This window comes from Lagopus leucura, unplaced genomic scaffold, assembly GCF_019238085.1.
Source record: "Lagopus leucura isolate 7727_CA_CO unplaced genomic scaffold, USGS_WTPT01 Super-Scaffold_100012, whole genome shotgun sequence".
In the NCBI taxonomy this organism is placed as follows: domain Eukaryota; kingdom Metazoa; phylum Chordata; class Aves; order Galliformes; family Phasianidae; genus Lagopus; species Lagopus leucura.
Window position 1 is genome coordinate 306,018 of NW_024962267.1, and position 27,415 is coordinate 333,432.

General features: G+C 40.6%; 1 protein-coding gene across 4 annotated transcripts in view; it reads right to left on the reverse strand.

Moving 5' to 3' along the window:
* The window catches only part of RBMS1 (RNA binding motif single stranded interacting protein 1), a 138,129-nt gene that overhangs the window by 42,494 nt on the left and 68,220 nt on the right, over positions 1-27,415 (reverse strand). For all 4 annotated transcript variants that reach the window (XM_042874461.1, XM_042874462.1, XM_042874460.1 and 1 more), the window contains exon 2: positions 17,845-18,020. In XM_042874461.1, the coding sequence (XP_042730395.1) occupies positions 17,845-18,020 (176 nt within the window). The remainder of the gene's footprint in view (positions 1-17,844; positions 18,021-27,415) is intronic.

Here is a 27,415-nt window from a genome sequence, read left to right on the forward strand (position 1 = left end):
ATTAGTATCCTACAGCTATTCTTATTCTATTTTGCAAAGGTTTTTCAATTAGCATGTTCTTTCTTGCAAAATTTACTGATGATCTTAAAAGTATGAAGCACTGTACAATGCATACAATGCGCTTTTTTGCATTACAATGTGCAATGGAGGAAAATTGCTTTTATAGTGCCTCCACACATTTTAAACATTTAAGACTTATTACAGTTGACACTAAAGCAGCATTCCCAGTGTTTGTGGCAAAACAACAGATTTCCAACAACTCCCTGAAGAGATTTTTTCTCCATCAATCTTAAATCATAAAAAAAAAAAGAAAAAAGTCTAACACCAGGTTTACTTGTTTGGTTTTTTTTCTTCATTATGTTAAGGATTTTGCAATATATAGAAATGGATTTGATGGCTTTGCTCAGCAAATTGAGCATATGAGTCACCAGTGTGCCCAGGCAGGCAAGAAGGCCAAGAGCACCATGGGGTGCATCAAGCATGGCATTGCCACCAACCAAGGGAAGGGGTGTCCCTCTCTACACTGCACTGGTGTGGTCACAGCTCACCTGTGAGCTGTTCAGGCATCACAGTACAGAAAGGACATAAAAGCTATTGGAGAGTGGCACTGAGCTCTGCTCTCTGTGACAGCGACAGGGCCCGAGGGAACAGCATGGAGCTGTCAGAAGAGAGGCAGCTGGGGATAAGGGAGAGGCTCCATGCCCAACAGAGCAGTGGGCATAGAGCAGCTCCCCAGGGCAGTGGTCACAGCCCCAAGCTGCTGGAGTTCAAGAAGCATTTGAACAGCAGTCTCAGACATATGGTCTAACTTTTGGGTGGTCCTGTGTGGAGCCAGGAGTTGGACTCAGTGATACTTACAGATTCCTTCCAACTCCAGTTATTACATGATTCTATGAACGGCAGTTATTCTTTTGTGATGTGATGTCAAGATCATATTAAAAAACATCCATGAAACCTCCCCCTCAAATAGCTTATAGAGTTATAACCCCTTGCAACTCCATCAGGTATTCCTCTCCATCAGGTCTTGAGAAGGATTCAACTGATGGCACTGTGTGAAAAGAACATAAGAACAGGAGAATGGAAATAACGAGAGACCAAAAATCCTAAGTATAAAATCTTTACAGTAGCATGGTGGGTGGTGAAGGTTTTTTTTGTTAATTTCAAAATTAAAAATAAATGTAATTTCGAATGAAATGTAAATTAATTAAATGCAAATTTCAGAAACTAAAAACAAGCATGGTAAATTCTGAAGGATTTACAAGCATCTGTTGCCTTAGTCATTTCACTAAAGATGTGAATACAGATATTTAGCAAAACTGTGATTAATAATCACCCACACTTTGGGGTGAGATTTACCAAGCCCTATCTTTATCAACCTATCTTTGCTCAGCTGCAACATGATTTCGACTACTAAATACGTGGTATTTTCACTGAAGTTAGCAACACCTTGACTTCCCTGCCTTCACAGCGTTATGCCTTTATTAGCCAGCATTTAGAAGAGGTCACTCATGCTAATCCCTTTTGAAAATTACACTCTTCAATTTTCACATAACCATAAAGTGAACCAAATACTAGATACTTGTGATGTTCAACACAAGGATAGCAGCAAGCTGTTCAACTTAATTTAGTCACTTCATCTTTAATTTCCACTTAAGATTTCATAGGCTAGTGAGATCACAACGCTCAACTCAATGGCAGGGAGAAACTGCATGAGTCTTACGAAAGCCAGGATACCGAGAGGCCGCTCCCAAATTTGCTGATTTATACACATCTGTTTGAACTGTAATCAAAAAGTGTTTGTACTAGCAACACTAAAAGAAGGAAGAGGTTACACGCTGCGAAGAAAAATGAAATTTCAAGCAAGGAACTTAGACAACTGATCCCACTCGGTGTTTCTTACAGATGCTGTCCCTGCAGTAACCCAGCCTGACTTCTGACAAGCTGATGTGATTTACTGTAATCTCTGAGCCATCTGCTAGGCTATCTATCAGCTCAGTAGCCTTGTTACTCCACAGTTTATAGGTTAAGCAGGATAAACAACCTATCAGAAACACAAACGAATTTGCCTCTTTGACACACTTTGAAGTGCAAATATTGTCTAAGTAACCATAGCTTTCTTCCTCCTAAACAGAAGAGGGAAAAAAAAAATAAATCACAGCAATGCGTTAATCAAAGCACCTGTTATTTAAGAAGAGGAAATTATGTTTATCATCATCTTTACAGTTTGTGAAATCGACATTTAGCAGTAAATACTTTCTACCTTCTTTTTGCCACCACACTTAGGAGTTTTTCCATTTACCTATGGTAGGACTGATGTGAGAAATATTTTGAAACCCGTGTACTTCACAGACTCACGTTCAGCTTTCAAACATCTTTTTGCATAGATGGATGACACTAAAACCATTACTTCCTGCCAGCATGCTACTGAGCTTAAAGATCAAATTAGTGTAAGACAACTACAGCCATTTGTTTTTGTAAAAATAAAATATGGGGCATTGTTCCCCAAAGAACATATTTTACAGTTGGATAGAACATGAAATGATGTGTGTAAATTATTATTAGATCGAATGGCTAAGAAACTAATGCTACACTACTTCTACCACAGTACGTTGTGACGGATACAAAGCACTCTTACAGTGAAATTATGATAGAATGCTTCAGCATAAAACACCAAGTAGGATTTTTAATACAAAAATGATTTGTTCAGTTGTTCATCAGACTATCACAAACAAGTCACAGAATTATCAGAAACTAATTAACCCACGAAGACATTCACGCAATAAAATGATTGGTAGACAGTACATCAGCAGAAAAAAACAAGATGTCTGCCTCTTGCATCCTGCTTTGCAAAGCAGCCTGCACTTCCCAGTCCAGTCTGCACCATTCAGTCACCAGTTCAGCAAAGCAAAGTTTGGAGAATCCTCTAAATAAATACATAAATAAAGACTTTGGAATTCTCAGTTAACCCACTTTTCAGCACCACACAGTTATTCTTAGTGAAATAAAACACAGAATAATTTTCTAGGGCAGTTTGCAGCACTTTGCCTCTAAATCAGCTGACAAGGGAAGGGCTCACAGCTTCTTACAGCTATAAGATACAACAAAGCTGTGCCACTTTAAGAAAGCAAATATTGGTGTCCTATCTTAGCACTACAGAACAGACACAAGTATGTCTGCATAAACAGCAAAATACAGAAAAAAGCCCACATTTTAAACAGACCCCCATCAAAAGCTGGAAAAAAAAAATATTTGAAAATAAATTACCATGGCTTATATGGCTCACAGGAAGAATATAAAAAACATTAGAAAGCATAAAGTTTCACACAGCCATGAGAGCATGAAAGATGTCAGGGGTTTTTGAAAACCATAATTCATTTGCAAGCAAAATAATAAAGTTCTGAACAGGTTTAAATTACAAGTCCAGAATATTATCTCTACAGTCTGGCAATTCCTTTTATCCACCACCCCCCTCCCTTTTTTTTTTTTTTCTTTCTCATTACTGAAAAATGATCGCTAATCAAGACAATGATTTGGGAAGATGAGAAATTAAACTTCAGATAAATGCTAATGCGTATTTATGAGCCAAGCTCATGGCAGCTCTGCAGGCTTGCATGTATTGATTTACCACTGCTAGCTGCTTTAATCTGAAAGTAAGGCTGTATTTCTACACCCAGGCATAAATCTTGGCAAATTCCAGCCTCACCAATTTTGCAGAGCCTACACTAACAGCTTGAAAGAATAAAACTAAGAAGACATAAGAGAGCAGTTCTTGTTATTCATAATTTATAACTCCTTTCTCTTGCTTGTGCTAAGTAGTACAGATCAGGTTTGGAGCACAAATTAGTCTATAGACTGTACACCTGAAGACTTTTTTTTTTCCCCCATCTTTTAATTCCTCTTTCCCCTCCACCTAAGCAAGCCAAACTCACTCATTCTCAGCATGTAATGCATTGTCCTTTATTTTGTTGGTTTGTTTTTTGTGTGTGTTCTTTTTTTCTAAGTATATTACTTTTTCATGTGGAAAGGAATGGCAAAGGGAAAATATAATTTATCATCATTTACCAATACTTTTTTCCCTTTAGTCAGAACAGTATCAATCAAAAGGTGTTATTCTGGCTACAATCCAAGGCAGTATTAGACTACCTGCTATCTAGGTAGACAGACAGACAGGCACTTATTAATGCTACAAGCCCGTATACCTGCAGAAGATTACTCTTTAATTTATTCTTGCCTATTAGTATCACATCTAGGAAAGGTCACTAAACAAATCTAATACCTTCCATGTAAATAAGCAATGCCCCAAAGAATATGTAGACCAAGACTTTAAAGCCATGCAACTGGGGACTGCCAAAGCACAAGGGCACATTCAGCCACATTTCATTTCAATGCATTGACCAACTCACGAGCTCCAAACAACAAAACACTTCCTCATGTATTATATAAATATATACACATATAAGTGCATACTATATGTATGTACACGCACAATGCTTATTGTTGCATATATTGCTGTAGGGAAGATGCTTGATCACTGGAATAATACCCATCATTAGTATTTTTATTTTTTTTTTTAATATATTCTGTCTTTATAATACTAAGACAACATAAAAACAACAGCACAAACCAAGCTGCTGGATTAAAATACCTTTGAGACAAAGATATCTATTTGTGACTGAATCTTGCACTGATTTATCACCCAATCTTGGGAAGTGCTGGCTGCCCCTCTCCTTTCTGGAAGGCAGAAGAGGGAAAAAAACAAAACACTTCAATATGTTCAAGTAACTTCTAGGCCCACTGAACTGCATTTGAACAGTGATTCTTTTATGAAATACTCGTAATAACATCCTACTTTCAACAGCTATTCAATACTGGAATTAACACCTCATTATGAAGCAACTGTAAAATTAATATTAGAATCTGATCTCCTTTAATTTCTGGTAACTTTATGTCAATCATGCTAAAATGGCACTAAGTGGACAAATTATTCAAAATCTCTGCTAGACCTTTCCAGAGGCCGTGCCCCCTTAACATCACAGCATGTAGGTTTGATCCCTATTTGAATATGTTTCTCTACTCTCCATCCCAACTGTGCTGAATAGCAAATATCTCCATTTCAATGGGGAAAAAAGCTGGACTAAAGTAGCTTCCTCTGGGGTCAAAATGCTTCAGAAAGGCATTTAAGTGGCTGCACGTTATTGAGCGGAAACATCAGCTCACATATTATTGATTATAGCTGCATGGCTCTGTTGAAAAGATGTCTGCAGTAGTATTAAGTGCTGAGATAGAGACACAAGAGTGTTATGTGTTAAAAAAAAATTCTATCAGCCTATTGGCGAATTTGAAACACATAAGCAATCACAAGAAGTAACACAAAATCTAACATGCAACCTTTGCAGCTGATGCATCAGGTCACATTCAATGACACTTCCTCAGTTTCATACTGCTTCAGATAGACAGTCTTTGGAACGTTGACTGAAGCAAGCAGGAGGCTGAACTTGATTTCTGCAGTTTTGCAAAGAAAATGTAATAGATACTTATCTGAAAATTTGCTTTTGGTAGCTTAAAAATACCATTTTCTTTAACAACACCATTAACCTGTTCTGATCCCATCACTGTAATAGCTAGCCAAGTACAACCAAAGTCTTCTAGAACAACCACACATTCAGCCCACTCTTATTTCCAAGCTGCAGGCAGACGTACAGACACTGTGCGCTCTGCATTACCAGACAGTCATGTAGAATATGCCTGAGCTGGCTGAAACAAATTTGATCCCCCAGACTCTTGTCTCTAGTGATTTTTTTATTATTATTATTTTTTATTTAATGACTATGTCAGACAGCACCATGGAAGGGTAAATCAAATGTCCCACTTCGGCCAGTATGCACTGGGGAGTTCTTGGATTGATGGCCTGGGTTTCACAGTGAGGAAGACAGAAAAGGGAAGTTAATACTTGCTGGGTAGGAAGAACTCAGCCCACGGGTAGCTGTGCATGGAGGACTACACTGGACTTAGACTGGGACCAACTGAACTTAGAGAAAACTGCTATCATGCAACTAATTGCACCAACTGCAAGCTTAGATAGCAGAGTAAGACACAGATTCAGTATTGCTTAAAAGGAACAGGCAGGACAATTTCACAAACACAGAACACCAAAAAACACATTCTGATACAGAGCCAGGAAAAATCACCCAGCCAGTGCACTAGCACAAGCTAATGAACAAGCCCAAAGTCAGCATAACTCTGTATGATGCATATCATGACAACTTTCTAACACAGGACATCAAGGTAAGTTCATATAGCGTGGTCACAGTGCTTCTGGGCTTGCCAACCCATACAGATCCTTTTTCTTTTATATTTTGAGAGGATGAGATGACCATTCCTTTGCCTGTAGGAAGAGAGCAAACGATCTTTTTCTTGGAAGTGATAAAGTGCTATACAAACATATAACCTCTACTTGAAGATGGATCTCGGTGTTTATACCTCAGATTCTAAAACAGCTCATTCACTAATTTCCTAATTAAATTATCTAAACAAGATGTTTAAATCAATCCAAACAGCAATCTTAAACTACTTTTGATGAAAATCTCTCAAAAGCAGGAAAATGTAGCAGACAGACCTCTTTCCCAGAAAGAACTGAGAACAGTAAGAGGCAACGGCTGTATCCAGTACCCATCAGTAAAGAGTTAAAGAGTATCTAGGTCAGTTTACAGCCTTTCCTGCACACACTGGGCTAGTTGCGTATCGGAAATGCTGTGTGGGAAGGCCAGGGAGATGAGCTCACAGACCCCGAGTGACTCAGCCAAGAGAAATTTAATGATACTTTGTTTCTCTTCAATTATCTTTGGGATTAAAAGAATCCACACCCTCAAGATGAAATCAAAGGAAGAAACAACAGATTCACACATCTTTGAGTCAACAGGGAGGTTTTGGGGAAGCAAATTAATTATTACTAGGAAAGGACCAAGACCCTGCCTGTAATATTCTACATGGTGTACATGGTGACATGTATGCCAGGGAAGTGCCTGACAAAAAAAGCAGGGGAGCCAAACACTGACCTCGGAGACAGGAAAGCAACTCGAGAGAAACAACCTCATGTTTCCTCATCCCCGCAGAAGCTCAGGAGTTCTGCGGGGTCTCAGGCACAAGCATGGGCAGAAGACAACCACAAGGTCCTGAGGAAGGCACACGACCCAAACACAAATCCAGCTAAATCCCTGAGGAACAGTTAACATTCCAGCAAATTCTGTCACACTGAACAAAATGGAGGTCTGGAAAGGACACCAGTGAACAGAAAAAACATTGCCCTCAGAAGTATCCCTTCTGGATTACAAGGCAAAATTACAACAATTCACTCTTTCCACTGCACTTGAAGATGCTCTCCTCCCCCTCCCTTCACTTAGGGAAGGACAAAGCAAGCATGCCAACTACTGTGAAAGGGAGAAAAATGCTACAACGCCCTCAGGGCACTGGGATGTCTTCTGTCACAGGGACTCGTTAATTTTCATCCAGAGAAATAGAACCTAATTTCTCTTTCTCCATAAAAAATAATAATAATAATAGTAAAAATTAACTAAGTTTTCTGTGGTGAGATCTTATATATAAACAGACGTGCTTTTCTGGTATTTTTTCAAAGTACACCTCAGGTCAGCTTTAAAAAATTAAGCATCTTGGTTCACTACAATATATTTTGATATATTCTGTTTCACTTCTAATAAAATTACCTCATGGGATTAAAAAAAATAAATAAATTAACATTACTTTCAAAACTATATAGTACCCTTTAAAGTAGCATCTTGCTCAGGTTTCACCTGCAACCACGGGTTCCAAATAGATTAAAGGGGGTTGGACCCAAATGAGTTCACGTGGAGGACTCTGACTTGAAAATACAGGCATTATCACTTAATCGTTAAATTTTAAGTAGCATCTTCAATACAAAAGACCAAAAATCCATCAAAATGAAGCAGCAGTCCCATGTTCCATACTGATTTAGATCAATGGAGTTTGCTTCACATCTTTGCTTCAATACAAAATTTAGTGACTAAATGGAAACTTAAGAGGAAAAAACAAGGAAAAGAGGAAAACAAGAGGAAAAAAGAATTTTTCCATTCTATCAAAAAAAAAGAATCAGACTCAAAAAACTTCCTTACTCCACCTATCTACCCAAGAGTATCTTAACAATTTGGACCTGCAATCTACCAAAACCTACAAATTTTTTGCATCTTATCAATTCTACCCAGTTCAGTTGTCCAGAACACTAAGCTTGTGTCATTACGGCAATCTCAGCACAAGCGTTAGATGAGAAGGAGTTGGTCAGTGACAGATAGAGCTGACCCGTCTCCTGAGGCAGCCAGTTTTCCAAAATATTTCATAATATTTGTAAAACCTTACAATTCAGAGCAAGTCTCCTACACTTCAAAGAGAATCAAGAAATATTTAACTGCATAAGCAATTAATGAAATGAGTGGAAAGGCTTTAAAATTTCTCATGAAACAAAGTAACATGCAATTCACTTGGGAAGAAACAGAAGGGGACAGATGACTGTGTATTTTTATAATGTCATAGCTCTGAATATTTGGAAGACATTCAAAAAGAATTGATCCTCATTTGCATAGTAAAGAGTATGTTCCTGCTGTGTCCATGGTATGACGATAAATAGCTTTCAGTGGCAATTGTGGCTAATGGCCCTTTCTCTCATACTACATACCTCTGTACTGCAGCACGAAAGCCCTGTAAGCTGTGATTGTCACCTGGAAAAAGGAACAGGGATGAATACATTCCCTCTAAGTATTTGAGATCTTCAAAATACAGCAAATAAACCTTTGGCAACAAATAAAAAACCCTTAATAACAAAGTTCAGACAAAGCCTACTAGCATTCTGCAACATAGCAAAACCAAGCATCAAGCATGGAGTGTTGAATATGAAATATCTGAGAAACAAAACACAAGTAATCTACAAACACTCATTTTCAGATCTACAAACAGCAACATGAAGAAGGAAACAGACAATGCTCTGTCAGTTCCTCAGGATACCACACCAAGCTGATGCTCAAACGCCTGGCAGGGAAAGTCTCTTCTCTCCACCAAGCAGCCCCTCCATTGCACAGCTATGTTATTCAGGGGAGGCTCCTGCTCCAATTCTTTGGAAATTTCATATACAAGCTAAATAAATAAACAAATAATAAATAAATTGAACCATGTACTGAAGTGCAACTTTCTGCTGGTTTCCAGACTCCAAAGGTTCTTAAGTTCCCATATCAGCATCATCCCCAAAGCCAGAAGTGTCTTGGCTCTTCTAAGGCTTAGGTCATTTTATTTCTGACATCTAGGGCTTGCAAATAAAATATTTCAGATTTCTTCAGTATTCATTTCTTTGTATGAAGCAAGGCTTTATATCTTCTGTGACCAGAACACTTATTTCACTACTGCATTCACTCAGGCACTACAGAAAAAAAATCCTTATTAACGCTCCAGAACAACTTGTTTATGTTCCAATGGACTTCCCAAATCTTGTTAGTGACTGCATCTGAAACAAAAAGTCACTTTGAGAACCATCTTCTCCTAGCCAGAAACAGTGACCCACTAGTGTGTCTTTTAAAGATAGTATGTGCAACTGCATAGCTGTACAGAACACAGAGGAAAACAAACACAGAATTTTGCATTTTTTTTCCATTACAATAGCAGAAATTACAAATCACTATTTAAATTACTCAAGTAACGTAATTATTATCTTAAAAACCAAATCATTAAGTGAAATAAGGCACAATTTTTATCTTGGGGGTTTTATCTCAGGGCAGCAAAGCAACAGATTTCAAATTTCACCTCTTCTGAAAAAAAAAAAAAAAAAAAAAAGATTTAAAGTGAGCGAGAGAAGAAATGGAAATTGAAGGCTATTACAGCAGTATGAATTTGGCACAGTTCTCCTGAACTTGGTTCTGTTAATGATTAACTTGGCCCACATAGGTTATTTCAAGTGGAATATTTGTACTAGGAGCAGTGTCAAAACAAACCCGAAATCAAAGTCTTCTCTTTGTGTGTTCACATTGGTGCTTCTTCCTCCATTTCCATGCACCATAACATTATCAACAACCAAATTAAAAATTTGACTCTTTTCTGCAAATCTCCCTGCAAAGATTACATACCTAACTGATGAAATGTTAATTCTTCTCCCAACAGCCCTTTAAAAATTTTGTTTTCCAGTTTGTTTTGGGGAAGGCACTATTCAAACTGAACTGAGGCAGTAGACATTTGTTGGATGTAAAAACAAGGACAGAATTTTGGAAGTTGTGGGAAAACAATTGAGGATCTGGGTCTGATGTTTTGGCATGTTTGTTCATCTTCATTGGTTTGTTTGTTTTCAGAGTAAACACCGATTTCCTCAGTTAAAAGTTTTGTTAGATGTAGCAGATCTGAACTGACTTGTTTACCTACATTCACTACTGATTCCATTCCATAGGTAAAATACAGATGTTTATTATCTGCATGTCATGCAATTTGAGAGTGTTACTTTTTTGAACCGTAAATGCAGCTCGGCACCAATGTGACGGGAAAATCAGTTGAAAGGTTACAAAAAAAAAAAAAAAAATGGCTGGTCTTAAAACGTGTCAGCCTCAGTCGGCTCATTTCTTCCTTTCAAGGAGTTAACATTACATAATTCAGAGCTCAGCAGAAAGAACCTTCAGCAAGCAACCAGACTTCACAAGATTTCTAAGTTATATGAAACTGCGTGAGATATGAGACATCAGGAATGAGAACCAGTTTGCAAATACAGACTGTGCTTTCAGCTCGATGCTATTCCAAGGGAAAGGAAAGCTTCATGTCAGCATGCTGGAGCAGAACAAACCCAGGCTCTAGGCTGAAAGAGACTCCTGCCTCAGTCATTAGTGAGAGACAGTGTTTGCCATCCACCTGATGGGACCCACTAAAGAACACACTAGTGCTTGTTAACACTTCCAGTTGTCCACTGAAATTAAGCACTCCACCTCAGAAACATTCTTGAATTACTGGTTATTCTGATGAACAACTGCGGTGCTATCACCTACCATTTGAGACCGGCCCCAACCACAGTGGAGGGGGAACTGGGACTGGGACCCTGATCAAAGGCATTCCAGCAGCTGCCACAGTTTTTTTTCCTGCGGCTCTGTGATAGTGAACAAGAGTCTCATCTCTGTAGAACAAATACCTGCAGACTTGCAAATGCTTACACATTTTACAGGCCCTACGCTACCAAATCAGCTTTTTGTTTCCCAGCTAGAGATCTTCCACGGTGGTAACTTCTGCAGGTCTGTTTTCCTAGCGCTCCTTTTACAAGCAGCTGTGACTGAAGCATTCCTTCCCCTCCCCTCGCCCCCACTTCCTAGAGGAAATTCCATGGGATCACCTCCTCTCCAGCCCCACGCTGCAACCAAGCTCTCAGCTCCAGGGGGAGACAGGCTTGTGCAATCGCTGGGTCCCTGCCTGTGTAGCTCGAGGGCGGCTCTGTGCACTCGGAGCCACTCCTTGCATTTAGGAGGTGCAAAGGGGAACAGCTGCCTGCTAAGCTACTGCCACTGCATGCAATGCTGCGTTAGAAAAAATTCAATCGTTGCTTAAACTTCATGTTTGATCATAAAAAGTAAAGAGAAAATTAAAGCTATCACATTTCTTTGGAATTGAAGAGATCTCAAGAGATTTTCTGCATCCAGAGGGTAGGACTTCAAAAGATAACTAGTTTTTTTTTTTCCTCAATCTCTCTCAAATTAGATTACTTGTGATGATAATCTAGAATAAGGTATTACTGTTCTTAAAAAAAAAAGAAAAAAAGAAAAAAAAAAAAAAAAAAGCCCACCCTGGAACTCTTCAGAGAGGATTTCAGCACGGGTTTCATTTCATCATGAAAACAAAGCTGGCTGATTTTTATTTCCGTCTCATTAAAGGGCAAATTCAAGGAAAGACAGAAAGATTCTTTGCATCAAGTTGCTTTGTAATACTGTGACTGCTGAAGGCAATTACTGAAAAATAGAGGAAATCACAGTTCCCATCCACCATCACCTTTGCAGTCAGGCACAGCTCCCATGGCACAACACACCAATATCTCGCCCCTGGCTGTAGAAGTCAGGCCCTGACAGCACTGAGCTATGCAGCCTCTAGATCACAACCAGTGGGTGAAGGACGCAAAACCAATGCTATTTCATCTCTGCAACAGGAAAAGGATACTCCCTTTTGACACCAACCTATTAAAAGCTCATCAGCTGAGTATCTGCACACACGTGGCAGATGGCAGCGTTACAGAGGTCCTGCCCTGCTGAGGGCTGGGCAACGAATCTCTGCCATCCCCCACAATAGGATTGCTCCAAAGAGCAAATTAGTTGAAAAACTACAATTCAAGGAATCCTGCTGCAGACTGCACGTACTGAGCAAAGCCCAAATCATGTCACAGTCCTTGAAGAAGGAATAAAGCAAATGACGATGCTTTTAGCGCACAGCTCAGAGCCAAACATTTACAGATCACGTGCTGCTGAGTTGCTAAAGAATTCACCCCCTCCTACAACCAAAAGATATTCTGTAAACTAGGTGTTATTTATTCAGAGATGCTTGCAATAATCCTACTTAAAACATTAAAGCATCCATAAGGCTGTAAATGAACTCATTTGCAGGGGACTTCTTTTCACTCAAAAAAAAAAAAAAAAAAAAGAAAGAAAAAAAGAAAGGACAGGCTCCTCCTCCAGTATAAGTGGTGCTAAAACTGATCTCTGAAGGAGCTGTATCAGGGACAGATGTATCACAATTACATGACATGAAATATTGTTTCACATAACTATTAATGCAATAATTCACTGCATCTGACAGACAACACATGAAAGAAAAATGCAAGGGAAAAAAAAAAAAGAAATAAAAGAGAAAGGAACTAAGAGAAAATACTTTAAGAAATAGAAATTGAGAGGTTGGGTTTGAAGTCGGCTTCCCCTGCCCTGCACCACCTCTAAAGGAGTCATCATCATGTGCTACAGACCTCTCAGACTGTGAATGGAGCAGCAGCCATCTGCCAAGACCTCTCCCTTAAAGGAGTTAAGCACACAAGATGGTTGGATTGCTTCCTAAAGCCCAGACCTGTCTCATTTCTAATGAGATACCCTGAATAAAATTAGTAGATTTCTTGCTCTTAACTGACTGCAGTGATGACAGCTCCCAGCTACAGTAGATGTTGTGCTCCAGTTCACAACTTCTCAGCACTGAACATTTTTGAAGGAAATGGCAGCACAGGGAGAGGTCACCATTACATGAGAAGCATGGAATGTGAAAATGTTAATACACTAATGGCTGTCACATGACTTGACAAAAAATATTTTATTAAGAAAAAGGAATTGAAGCAATTCTTAGATGCTCTTGCCCCCATACAGGGAGACATTGGAGTATGCATATTTTAAAAAAAGTTCCTATGCTGTGGAAACACTACTGGATAGCACACGCAACCCAAACGCTTCAGAAGAGCCATCAGCCTGCCATTTGTTTTATTTGTGCCTGTGTTCATTACATTGAATATTTAGGAAAGAGTCCTTAAATACTCTCTCAGCTAGATGTATGATTTCTCAAAGCACACAGAGCAAAGGCAGCCACCACAAGGATCTGGTTTTACATTCTGACTGCCTAGGCACAGACCAATGGTCTGTCGTGGTAATTGTATCACTAACTTTGTTACCTTAAAGCAGCTGCTATCCTTACTGTAATCCTATTAAACATCCACATTATAATCATCCAGCAATAATTTAAGGGAGAAGGCCTGAGCGAAACTGTCCAGAGCAAAAACCAATTTCAAAACTATATATAGATGACAAACAGCCCAATAGAAGCAACAGAGAACAAACAAACTGCCTGGAAGGGAGCAGCCCAGAGGCTGGGCCAGCTCAATGATTTACACTGAACTGAACAGGTGGAACCTGGGCTGAAACTCAGAGCTTGAAATCTCACCCTGGGACTGGGGGTTGTCAGAAGGAGGAAGGCATGCTGCATCATCTCATGTAACCATACGAATGGCACAAAAGGAGGTCTCTGAAGACACGAAGCACTACAGAGATGTCATGCTGCAGGCTAATACGTAAATCATAAGGAAGAAAGTGGAAAGCCCCCATGGCTTTGGAACCACACAGCTTGGGCATAGAGGTCATACGCAGCAAAGCACAGTGCTTGGAGTCTGGAAAGCACCTAGAAAACACGCCAGAGCCAGATACAGGTTCCTGTGTAGGTCTCCTAAGACCCAGTCACTGAAGTCCCTAATCACATAAGCAGTTCTCAATGACTTCAGTGAAGTTAACTAAATGATTTTTTTTATAGAGATACAGATATTAAATAAGCTGCAAGAAGTGAATGAGTAGTCAATGAGTATGAATATACAAGTAAAGCCTAAATAATGAATTTATAATAAAAAAAAAATTCAGACAGCAGCTGGCCAAGGTGCATCACGCAGGCACTGTCCACTGCCCCACAGCAAGGGAGCACTGCTCCAGCAGCCCTGTGAAAGCAGTGGGGCAAGGCAGGACTTACTCAGCACAGACTGTCATTTGGGAAAAGAAACTGCACTGCAGAGTTGGGTGGGAGGGAGAGGGGAGCAGAGCAAGCAGCTGCCGAAACTGCTCTGCACCCACGGTCACTGCTAAGGTTGGGCAGCTTCCTGTAGGCTTCCCCCGCAGGCTGCTACTCCCATCTCTCCTTCCTCTGCTCTCATCCTATTTAGCCAATCTTTCCCATGCAGCCTCCCACAGAGGAGATGCATCTGTGGGCCGCTGAGCTGCTTGCTTGCTTTGCCTGTCCTCACGTTGCCAATGGTGAGCACCCACAGATGGAGTGACTCAGGCATTGTCCCCTTACAGTCAGGGCTGTTGTGACATTCCTGCTGCAAACACAACACCTATCTCATTCTGCTCCTGGCATGACTGCTAGAAATTTGTTTTCTCCATGCAGAACAGGAGCAGCAGGCTTGAGGCCAAATGCACTATTCAGAAACATGGCAGCTTCATTGCCCACACAAAGCAGTAATGCTGCCTGGAGACAGCTGTGCTCCCAGGTAAGCCTTTGCTGCAACATCAGAGCATGCTCTTCAAGCCTTGGAAAAGAGGAGAAAGCTTCACCTTACCGCACCAAAAAGAACCACATGGGTGAAAGTGGCAAGCAGACCTACAGGTAGGCAGCTTTGTTAACTGCAACTGCTACTGTGCAATAAACACTGCACAGCAGTGCTGCAATAGGAAAGCAGGCCCAATGTTTCTCTAGTTTGATAAGAGGTTTCTTTAGTGATACACCAAAAATAATTACCCCAAATATAAATATTGCCAAAATTAGCACTACTAGCTAATTTTGGAGTGGGCAGGAACTACAGCAAACATACTGACTTAAGGAAATCGAAGTCTCTGTGTGGCCAGACTCACATACACAAAACTCTGCACAGTTGTCTACATTGTATTCCAGGTGATTTTATCGAAACTCTGCAATAATTGTTGCTGAAAATAACTTTTCAGTGCAGTGCATGACACAAGTCCATGATGATGAGAGGGAAAATCTGTTCAGATCTGGCATTTGTAGTGACAATGACGTTCTTCAAACATTATTTCCTCAGCCCACAGGTGTTTTTCCATTTTGTTTGACAACAAGACAGAAAGCAAAGCCAGGGAATTTTTTCTGTACATCCACTGACAGCTGCTGCAGCCAGCCAGCCAGCTCTCTGCTGTACACAAAGCAGCTCCAACCATTCCCCACAGTGAGCTCAGCACCAAGGTTATAATTTGTAAATAATAGAATCTATTTCCAACACCACAGAATATCTGCAGCTCTCTTCAGTGATATGCATAGAAAAGATTATTTCATGAAGTTTTCAAAAATTGTAAGCATCTGAAGAAGAAAGGTTATTTCGGAGAGACTGCTGGACAGTACCAGGTGTGCTTTCAAGAATCGCTTTGCTCTCTGTACCCTGTAGGCTTAGCTTTGTAGGAAGGAACGATTTTGCATCTGAAACTTTTCATAGTCTAAAAAAGCAGTTATTTTTTTCTGCGAAGAGAGAGTGCAGTCACTTCTACCTTACTGACACATCCATCCAGTTGCTAAGGGGCTCTACTGGCAGAGGAGTACCAGGCTCCTAATAGATTACCCAGATTTTTGAGAGATGTTCCAAGCCTAAATTGTCTGGATATCTCACTTGGTTCCTCAGCAGAAACGGAGAATGTTGCTTCTTTTCCTCCCAAGTCAGATGTTTATCTGAAAAGCATCTCAGAGGAAGAAAAGCAATGACCTTCAGAGTGCTTAGATTCACTTCAGAATTCATTTTGTAACAGTGGTATCTCCTAGAGGCCTTCAGAGAAAGATTCAGGAGTAACCATCACACAATAATAGTTACTGAACATCTCCAGTGCAAAATAACCTCCTAACTCTGCCCTAATCTGAGTGCACAAACCAAAGCTTTTTCATCATTTCAAAAGATGAAAATTGGGAGGGAAAAGTTCACTTCTGTTTAAAAAAAAAAAAACTAAAATTCAAGTGACAAGAGGCCATCATCAAATGGGAATCTGTGAAAACGTATGATTTATCAACAAATCCTTTCAAAGTCAGATAAATTATGAATAATATGGATTGCATATACTGTCCACAAAATGACCAAATGGAATTTTTTTTTTAAGACACAATAGTAATTGGCCTTTATTATAATACTAGGATCATTGATGTAAGCACTACCCTGAAAATCCAAGTTTCATTTGAAAAAAGAAAAACATAAATTATTCTCTATAAACTACATGAGAGATTTTTCGCAATGTTAAAGAGCAAATGCATCTCGTGTAAGCTGGGATCCAAGACCTGCAGATTTCCCTGGCTATTTTGCTAACTAGTGTTGTGATCTTAGGCATGTGCCTTTACATACCATAGTTCCTTATCTGCTACAAGAAAACAGTATTACTCAGAGTTTCAGACAGTGCTGTTATATACAAATCCCAATGATTCTTCATTCATTCAGAACGGACCTGGATGTTTACTTAAAGGAAGCACTGCACAAATATGATCCAGATAATTTCAAAATGATTCAGAAAGTGCACTACACATTTCAGAATTGCTAAGTGCTCTAAAATGACAGTAAAATATTTAAGATGATTTTAAACAGTATATACACAGCACAACTGAGCACAGTCTCTAGAGATCTGGCCCACATTTAAAAGTAACTCAAAGGCAGGTGCTGCTGTAAAGATGAAGAAACAAACCCAAAATCTCACACAAGCAAAAATCTCATGTTAACAACATCGCCTAAAAACCTCCTGCTAAGCCAAGTCTCCCTGGATCTCCAGGCACCAGAAAGTATTCTCGTCCAGATCCACTTTTTAAAACCATAAATGTACAGTAATGTACAGCCAATGTAAATTAGTCTGAAACTAGTATAAAACTTTCAAACACACATTATAATTTACAGTGATACAAACAATTGCTTGAGGAGTTTATAACAACAGATTATGTTAGCAGTGAACAGAGGAGAATTTCTATTGCAAGTTCTTAATAACAGGTTTCATGCTCAGGTGTTAATTTTCTTTTATCCATCATATCAACAGCATCAGGAAACAGTTTGGGTGACCATAACTTTTGCTCAAGCAATAGACTGCTTCTGTTCACCACCACACTTAAACATCCTTTGCTTCTCCAAACTGCCACAACCACTTTTTTCCTATTAATTTCCATGGAAGCTGAAACTTGCCATTATACTAAAGGATGTGGAGTTTTATTAACAAAAATAATAATAAATCAGTTTTTCTCCCCTTATAATCCAAACACTCACTCAGCATACCTACTACAAGCTTATAAGGTATAATTTTGTAATCTGTATTTAAGCATAGTACTTACGGTTGGCATAATTTTACCAGGTCCTGATCAGTGGTGTTTGGAGGCAGTGCTCTGATGTAAAGGTTTGTTTTACTTAATTGATCCCATCCTGAGTTGCTGCTGCTACTACTGTTGTTATTACTGCTGGTGGTGCTGGGACTAGGAGGAGCCATTGGGTGGGCTGGTACAATGGACTGCTGCAAAGGAAAAAGGGCGTTAGAGTGAACTGCAGAGAGCAATCTCAGCATGCACATTATCTCAGTCTACAGCAGCCTGGTTGCCATTCGGAGCACTGCACTACAGCTGCAGTAGTCACTCCTGGATTCTAAACCCACTTTCCACTGGGTTTGGGACAGGATCTGTGGGCACACCTGACATACCCAGCTCTCAGCTGAAGCACGCTCAGTGCACGACAGATTTAAGTTATATATAAACTCTGCTGAATGCTGCTCATAGGATTTTATCTTTGTTGTGGCATCTGATGTGAAAAACAAAAAGAGGCTGTTCTAACAGGTACATACTACGTTTATTTCCTTCAGACTGTTCCACATCGTAAAGGGTTATTGTGGTAGATGTGAAGATTATGGTATTTCCTTCATCTATTCAGAAATATAAAAACAGTAAGAAGCCTCTTACGTTCCTCTGCTGCCTTTTAGTACTTCACGTGACACAATCTTATTTATTTTTAAGATAGAGAGAGAGCACAGACAGCTTAAGGTATAGACTTCAGTTGCGTGCCTCTGTGGAATTACTGCTGATGATCTCAGTATTTGTGAGTTATTTCAATAATCTCAAGAAGAAGACCATATAATTCCAAACAATCAAAGTTTGAGAAGGAGATAAGCACATAAACACTTCACATAGTTCTCAGAATATCTAATGTAGTTGTTCTTAAAATCAGATCCCAGCAGAACTAGAAAATGCCCACATGGAAATCTGCAGTAGAGCAGTCTTCATCCTTTTCTTAAGCAACAGTATGGAGGTCACAGTACAAAAAGTACTAAAACCGGGTATATGGGGTTGTAAGAGAGAAATAGTGGAACATTACAGCTCAGGCTGCAGTTGGAGGCAGTCCATACACAAGATCCTCACTGACAAAAAGGTCCTCTGCATGCTGCCCCCTTCCTGCAAAAGTCTGATCCTCCACAGCGCAGAAAGCTCAGAGCAAAGAACATCCTTACAAGCTGCAGAGGTAATGCAGAAAAAAGAAAAGAAGAAAAAAGAATAATACAAATTGAAACACTGATGTGCAAGTGTAGACTCCTTTGCTCTTGCTCCTGTGCCACCCTCCTCTGTGGAGTCACACAAGCACTTGTGTGGCCATACCCTGAACTGAAGAATTAACACCCTGCTTTGGTTGACCGCAGCAGGTAGGCGCAGCTTAGGCTGCCCCAGCCAGGGAGCCATGTGTGCACACAGGAGGGGCTACAGCTCGCCTTGGTTCCAAAGGGCTCAGGGAACTACAGCCTCAGCCAGGAAAGTGAAACCATTTGGGAGATAACCTTGGGAAATCAGAATGAAATTGGGAGTGGAAGCAAAGCAGAGAAGCCTTTGATCAGATACTTCAGGTTGATTACATGTTTCTTATTCATGTTTCCCTGGGAAGGTTTTGAAATCTTCTAATTCAGTGCAATGCAAAGCTTATTATGCAGCAATAATAGCCTGGAACAGCAAACTGCAACACACACTCAATGCAAAATCAACAATCAACACTGATATGGAGAAATGATGTTGTTGCCTAATGGAAGTGAGCTAAAAATGAAAGAAAAAAATGAAGAAAAAGAATGAAGTACATTCACAATCATTTAAAATCCCAAAACTGATTATCAGTATTCCATTGCCACTGAGCTGTTTTGTGTGGTTCGTGCTTTCGCTGTTGCTTTGTGGTGTGCATGATTTTATTTATTTATTTATTTTAAATCAATGGTTTTAGAAACAACAACTCTCTTTCAAAAGATTTACACTGCAAGCTGAAAAGCTGATACGGAATTTCTTCCAGGTTTGATTTAAAATGGGAACAAGATAAAACCCTCCCCTCCAAGTTTGTAATGGAAACATCGACGGATACTAACTACAGTGGCACGAGTCAGGCCATCAGAGTGCTCTGCTTCCCGTAACACCAAGCAATTACTTGCTGTGTTGAAGCAATGCAGAATGACAGAGCAGAGACGTGGCGCAGTGCCGCTGCTCTCACAGCCACTCACACAGGTTCCCAGCGCCACAGCTCTGCCATGCACCCTGCCCCGCACGCACACATACACAGCTCCTAGAGAAGAGAGCACACACGCATCAGTCACAGTGCCGACTGGCAATCACTACCAGAGCCTCCATTCTTTTCTGCAGCACCTTCAATTCGGTTTTCAATTCTTGCAATGTTTTGCCCTTTAAGGCTTTGGTTTGTTCCGCTGTGGAACTGCAGTTCTGTACAGTGCTATCCCCAGCTTGGCAAAAGCAAGAGAGGAAAGCAAGCGTGCATGTATACAGACAGCAGCAATCCTAAATCTCTCTTCCTGCAATATATAAACACTGTGTTCTGAAAAATTTAAACTTCTGTTTAAGCACGAAGATGCTCTATGCTAGTGGTTACATCCAAACACCACGGGAATGTAAATATGATTACAGTCGTCTTCCAAAGTTTACAGACAGGTTTCTACTGCTTCCACACAAACCCATACCTCCACCAGCCCTAAAAGGCTTCACAAAACACAGATGCTTGACACACTTCTGCAGCTTGCAGAACCCTGCAGCCCAGCAAGCACAGACAGCTACCAAAGGGCCAGCAACTCCTGAAAGCCACACAGTTCATACATGCTTTTTACGCTGAAGCTTCATCTTAAAATCCAAACCACTATTTCTGCTCAGTTCCTGAAGAGACACTCTGACAGCCAGAGGCCCTTCTCAGTTTGGGGCAGTTTGTGTCTCTCCACCCAGCTTCAGTGAGGCAGCTCTGCAGGCACAGTTGCATCACCTCCCAATGGCACAAGCTGAGCCAATAGAGCTCACCTCCTCCACCACAGCTGCATCCCCACCTGGGCTGGTGCCAGCACAGCGATGTCAGTGAGGATGCATGACTTTTTTCCACACCCCTGGCTAATACAGCACTCACTGGCAAGATGACTGCGGAGACCTGGCCAAGGGTTGGGGTTGTTTGTTTGGAAATAGCTTTCATGAACATTGACTGAAAGCTTTGCAAAACTGACTGCGGGCTTTGGATAGTTTGTTGTACAAACTGTAGTCTGCTGCTAGCTTGTAACTAAAGCGGCTCTTAAGATTTTATCACATGGGCTTCACTACACCTTGCAGTAATGTAACATATGCAAAAATGTTGTTTTTAATTGCATCTTAAAACACTGGACGGGAACAGAGGAGGAAGAAGAGTATCAGTCCCTTTTCCTAGTGATAACATTCCTGCTGGTAACAAACAAACTCGCCATGCTGGTTTCCCATTTCTTCCTCAGGTTCATTCCCAAGGACAGCATCCTTCCCATCACCTCCCCCAACACTAAATGAGAAGCCCAGCACATTGTAGTGTGAGCACCCCCAGCCCCAGCCAGCGGTGCCACAGCCCTGAGGCCCCAGCCACCCCAGCCTCACTGCAGCAGCTGTACCCCATGGGTATGGGTGGGAAGGGAAAGGAAGGGAAACACTCGCTCCCTGGGGAGGGCCCCGCATGAAGGGCAGCCCCCTGCTTCTCTGTGCAGAGAAGCGAAATGGGAACAATCAGAAGCTGGAAAACCAGCTGTAGAACATAGTCATCTTTATATGAGCCATTCTTGTCTCTTATAAACCGCTCCGTGCTTGAGGACTGGAAATGAGTCAGAGCAGGATTTTGTCCGCCAAGGAGAAGAATCTTCTTTTTGTCAACAGGAAAAACACACACAAAAAACCCACCCAACCCAAACAAAGAGGAACAACCCTGAGAAATTCCTTGGACCTACGAGCTAAGCGATGCTGATCCTTGTGGCTTTTAGACTACAAAAGTTGAAGGAAACCCAAACAAGCAAAAGATACGGACCCAGATAACCACTGTCCCACAACAGAGCACAGTTATTATGGTAGCAACCTATTTAATTCTGTATCTTGGTGTTATAAAAACACATTTATAGAGTTGTAATTAAATGCTAGCATGTTATATAAGTTCCTTTGCACAGTGAAAATTCCTGATGGGAAAAATACCATGACTTACCATCAGAGCTAGTTCTCACACATCTACTCTAACTCAAACCATAAATTACAGTTTGCATTAACCACCCGATTTAGCCTGAACTTCGACTTGGATCACCTCGTAGTTTCAAAACCTTGCCGCTGGTGTTTGCCCAGCATTGTTCAGGTGACTGCACCTCAAGTACCTGCTCACCCATCCCAAGTACCTGCTTTCCCTGCCCTGCTATGCTTAGCCTCTCTCATTTCACTAATCAGTATTTCTAAACAGTATCTTCAGTAACTGGCGTTGATTTAAAATCACTTTAAATTTTTGTGGACGTGTACAACAGTCATATAAATTACTAAAGGACATAAATATGGAAAAATTATGGCTAAAAATTAAGCTAGGAGGTCAATGTATTTGTTTATGAACTTCACATGTACAAGGAAAGCCTGTGCTCAGGAAGATAGAAGATAGCATCTAGTGGAGAAAAAGACTGTCGCACTTAAGCATCTTAGGAAATAGGAGGTTGTCTGGAGTGAAACGATGTTCTGAACTGCAGGAACAAATCCAAATGTTGAAGAGGAACAACTGCTCTGTGGCAAAAACAGTTGCTTTATCAATTTCCTTTGGACCAGGAATCATTAAACCTTGATCGCTCAGCCTCAGCCTGAAAACTGACAGCTGAAGCAGGGATGCCATTTTGAATGTCCCACACTACTCCATCTCACGTTTTCCATCATTGTGTCTGAAATGCTACTGCAAGCAAAATTCCTGGAGGCCTCTCCAAGTCCTATTCTCAATGGAAACGAGTCAACCAGTAGGAATAAAACGATCTGCTGCTGCTGTCTGCATTCACTTCTCCTCCCTCAGGGTAGGTTCTCTGACTGTTGTTCTTCAGTCTGTCAGTACTTGTCACAAAGATGCAGCAAGTCAGCTGCTTTCTAAACATTTTCAGGATTAAGCTAATAAAAAAATGCAGAGAGAATCTCAGGAGCTTTGTCCTCCAAATTCCCACTGAGAACTTTTTTGGGAGAAAAAAACATTGGACTTGCCCCCTCTTCCTTTCTGCCTGAAGTTCATTTGCTTGGAGTGAACACAATCTCAGTGATGCTGTAAGAGCCAACAGCATAGTTCCAGCAAGGGCTGCTTTACTGCATGAAGCTGAGACCATGGATGCTGTGTCTCATACTTGCACAGAGCTAATCGCACACCCCAGATCCAAACCATCTCCGTTTACATAGTGAAGATGGCTGCTAGTGCTTCAGCAATAAGGAACAAGTAGGGGTTGGGGAGAGGCAGGACTCCGTGGGTGGAGGCTGGCATCAAGCAGAGACTCTCCCTATGATGAAACTTCACAGACAGCCCAGAAACCTGGAGACCCAGCCCTGGGTTTCTCAAAAATAAATAAATAACTCTCTCTAAACCTTCCATGTTTTGGTGTGAAAGAACTGTGCCCAAAGTATTATAGCTGGCACTCCAATAAAAACAGACAGCAAGAAAAAGGCTGAGAATCAAGCACTTAAAAATCAAGCTAAAGCCAAGTCCTGCAGAAATTGTTTCTCTAAGTACAGACAGTATTTTCCATACTAAAAGAAAATATAAGGAAACAAAAGACAAAGATATCTCCAAAAGAAAACTCAATTTGAAGAAGGAGTCATTCTCATCTTGACTTTTGTTTTAATTAACATTTTCATTCTTCTCTGGTCATTATGTTTTAACTAATCTGAGCTATCTTGCCCGTCAGAACCAGAAAACTTTCTGTCAAAACCAAGGGAAGCAGTCAACGCACTTTATTTCCTAAGTAAATTGGGAGGTTTTTTCTTGAAATACAGAAGTGCGGGAGTGAATAGGTGCTTTTCTTCATCTCTGTGTAAAAAGATGTTTATGGAGAGTGGTTCTATTAACAACGAAACGAGACAGCTTGGTACAAACCCTTAGTCACAGCTCAGAGGCTCCTAACAATTTCAGCCCTGGGCTTTCTGCTGCTAACCCAAACCCTCTCCCCACTGACAGCTATTTTGCTTCCTTTTGCTCAGGACAGTTTGAGGACAAACCACCGGTCACACTAACAGAGCAGGACTAAATTTCTCACCAGAAAGCAGCGATTACCAACAATGGAAGGTGTCACTCCAACTTGTTACAAAATGCTATGTTCTCATCATTTTAGAGAGCTGGAACTAATACTATTTAAATTACATTCACTGAAGTTCGATAGAATGGCAATCTCCTGCCAGTAAGAAAACAAGTAAAGCTCCAAAGCCATGTATTTCTTTTTTTATGAAGAACTTGAAAAAGTGGGAGCATAATCATGGCAACACTGAAGTATGTGACAAAACCCACACTAATTTCATCCACTACATTCTTTTCCTACAAGAATGATTTTATTTTTTTTTTTTAATCATTGCTATGTTTAATAAAAAAGGAGCTCTAACTTGGGGAAGGCAGGAGAGGCTGCAACAACATTGCAGAGGAGGCAGGAAGAGCTCCTCCTGGCTCACATAGCTCTTCTCAGTGATAATGAGAAAACTTCAAAGCTCCCAGGAGCTCAGCTCCTCTATCAAGCTCATCCCATCCGGGATTTTTAAGTGCTCCACTGACTGACTCCCCTCATCCAGAGGAGAATAAAAGACAATGGATCCAGGAAACCAGCATGCTGCTGCACAGAAGCTATCACAAAGGAGCAAGAAGGCAGTGCTGAACTGGCTAAGCCCCCATTCCTCTGCAGAAGCTGTTAGTACTCTTCCCTCTTCTGCTTGCTCATCACGAATCATAGTATCCTTGTCCCTCTAGTTTAGACTTGGATTCCCTGAAACAATGTGTTGGTACCATGCCCTAGCTGTGACAACACCGTGGACATATTCAAAGTAAAATATTTGAGTTTTAGTTTCTGCAATCTGAACAGGCTGGAACAAGTCAATGGTTAATCTCAGTTCAAACAACAGGAGAAAGTCAAGATGCTGAAGTACTCAAAGAAAGAGAGGTTGGTACTGAGATCTACTGGACAGAAAAACACATACATGTTTTTGTGGTTAGCCCTTCATTAAGCAATAGACATAAAAGAATTCCCTGCCAACTTCCTTCTTGACTCCAGTAAATACAGAGACCTGCTTCCTTCGGTGCAACCAGCCAAGGCTTTTTACTCAGGATCCAGACAGAAAACAGTACTGAATCTCTAGACTATGTTGAAGCTTCTGTTCCAGGCTGAGCATTCAATCCACAATTAGAAGGAAACACATCCCTTTATAGAGGAGCTTAACTCACATTCATGCAAGGCTCTGAAAGTCCAGCATGTGGCACTGAATAGGAATATCAAAAATAATACTCCCTTGCATTACACACCTACTGGTACACCTTACAAGCAGAGTATAAAATCCTACAAGATATGCAATGAAATGCCAGAGGTAAGCACGTAGAGGGGTTCTCAAAGCATTGAGGGCAAAACCTAGATAGCTTAAGGCAAAAAAGTGCAGAAATAAGGCATTTGCACATTCCTCCGACAAGCAACTATTTTAAGAGGAGACAGTGTAAGAGGTTTAGACATCCCAACACTACATGCTCACAGCAGTCCCTTCTCACTGTGTGTATGACTTTTCTTAAACATTCATAGAACAGGAAACTTCTACTCAGTGCCACCATTTAAAAACTCTTCAGGCGTTGGCCCAAAGCAGATTAATATCAAGCAGAAAAAACAAGTTTTCAGGCAATTGTTCTGCTTCATGAAAGCAGTTGAATTCCCAGGATATGAAAAAAAATAAAATAATGAGGCAAACTGCAGCTGACACATACAGAACTCCATAAATAGTTTCACTTCTCAGTCAGCCGTCTCATGCCTTGCAATTTTTATTTATTTTTTCTTTTTCTTTTTCTTTTTTAAGAGGAAGAGGAGGACCCAGGGAATTTCACAGCAGTCGGCTAAGCTTCAATTCCCGGAAATATTCTGGAACAGATTATTAAACAATCAGTTTACAAGAATCTGGATGGTAATAGAATGAGGAAAAAAAAAAGCAGACAGAAAAGATCTGTCAGAAACAGATCACATCATCAGAACAATCTAATTTTCTTTGCTGCCAGATAACCAGCTTAGTGGGTAAGGCAGAAGCAGTAAATATATATAGATCTTGACTGAGACCTCTGACACCGTCCCACATGATATTTTTCATCTGCAAGAACAGGAGATATTGCCTGGATCAGCAGTTCCTTCCTAATGCACTCTGCAGCAGAAAAGGCGGCACAGGCAGGAGAGCAGCATGAGCAATGCACTCATCAGCTGCTCAGCTCACACTGCCCAGGGAGGGGAAGAAGCAGAGCAAAAGGCACTGAGAGGCACTGCTGATCCCACCACTTGCTCTTTCTCCCAGCCCTTAAATGCACGGTACACGGTACATCCACACCTGTTTGTTTTTAACCACTTCTTAGTGAGCAAATCTGCCCTATACAGTACTGAAGATCAGAAGGTATACCAATTCCTCACAATAGAAAATATTGTTATGATAGTGGGTTACTTCCATCATTTTTTTTCCAAAAAAGAAAAATTAAAAACAGTCCAGTATCTCCTGTAATCAAAAATCCAAAAGAAAAATTAATGCAATCAATTCCTATTTGGTAAATTTAGAAATGGCTGCACTGAGAACTGAAAATAAACAGCATGCATTATCCCTTTACCTTACTTCATTTATAGCATAGCTCAGACTCCCGCACTAAGGCAGAACCTCAGCTCAGCTGTGACTTCATTCACCTTTTGTGCCATCCATCATCTAGTTGGAACTTTTGCCTCCACTGCCAACAAATGGGGCCACGGACAATATTCATTATAATCCAAAAGTGACTGCTGTCAAGTATCTATGTTCACAACAAGTTAAGACGCATATTTTTATGGGCGCAGGTAATTAAGTTCGTAGTTTCATAAACGGAAGCAGTAAATATGCAACACTCATGAAGCCACTCCCACTTCTCAGCAATTCGGGATGTCATCCGTCATCTCATCCCAGCAGCTGGCCAGCTAACTCTGTATCTCACAAAGTTGCTGCCCGCATTCCAAGTACCACATTAGAAAAAGAGCATGCTACAGACATGGAGATAACTTGGGCTTATCCAGAGAACCACTAGAATATCTGTAATACTGGCAGAACAGTAACAGCATGTCTGACCAACCTCTCCTTTAAGAGAATGCAGAAAAAAAATGTTCTCATAAAAATTCTACATGAGGAAAAAAAAAAAAACCCACAGCACTTTCCTGAAGTATTTTTTACTGTTCTTCTATATTACAAGTAATAAAGATTTCTATTAGGCTCTCATAGATATTGTCTCTTACTTACAAAGCATCACAGGCTTCACGAAGCACGTAAGTAAACTTCACAGTGTTTTATTTCAGCCTTTCTTACATTTTTTCCCTAAGAAAAAAATAATTCTCCTCCCTCTCCTCTCCTCTCCTCTCCTCTCCTTCCC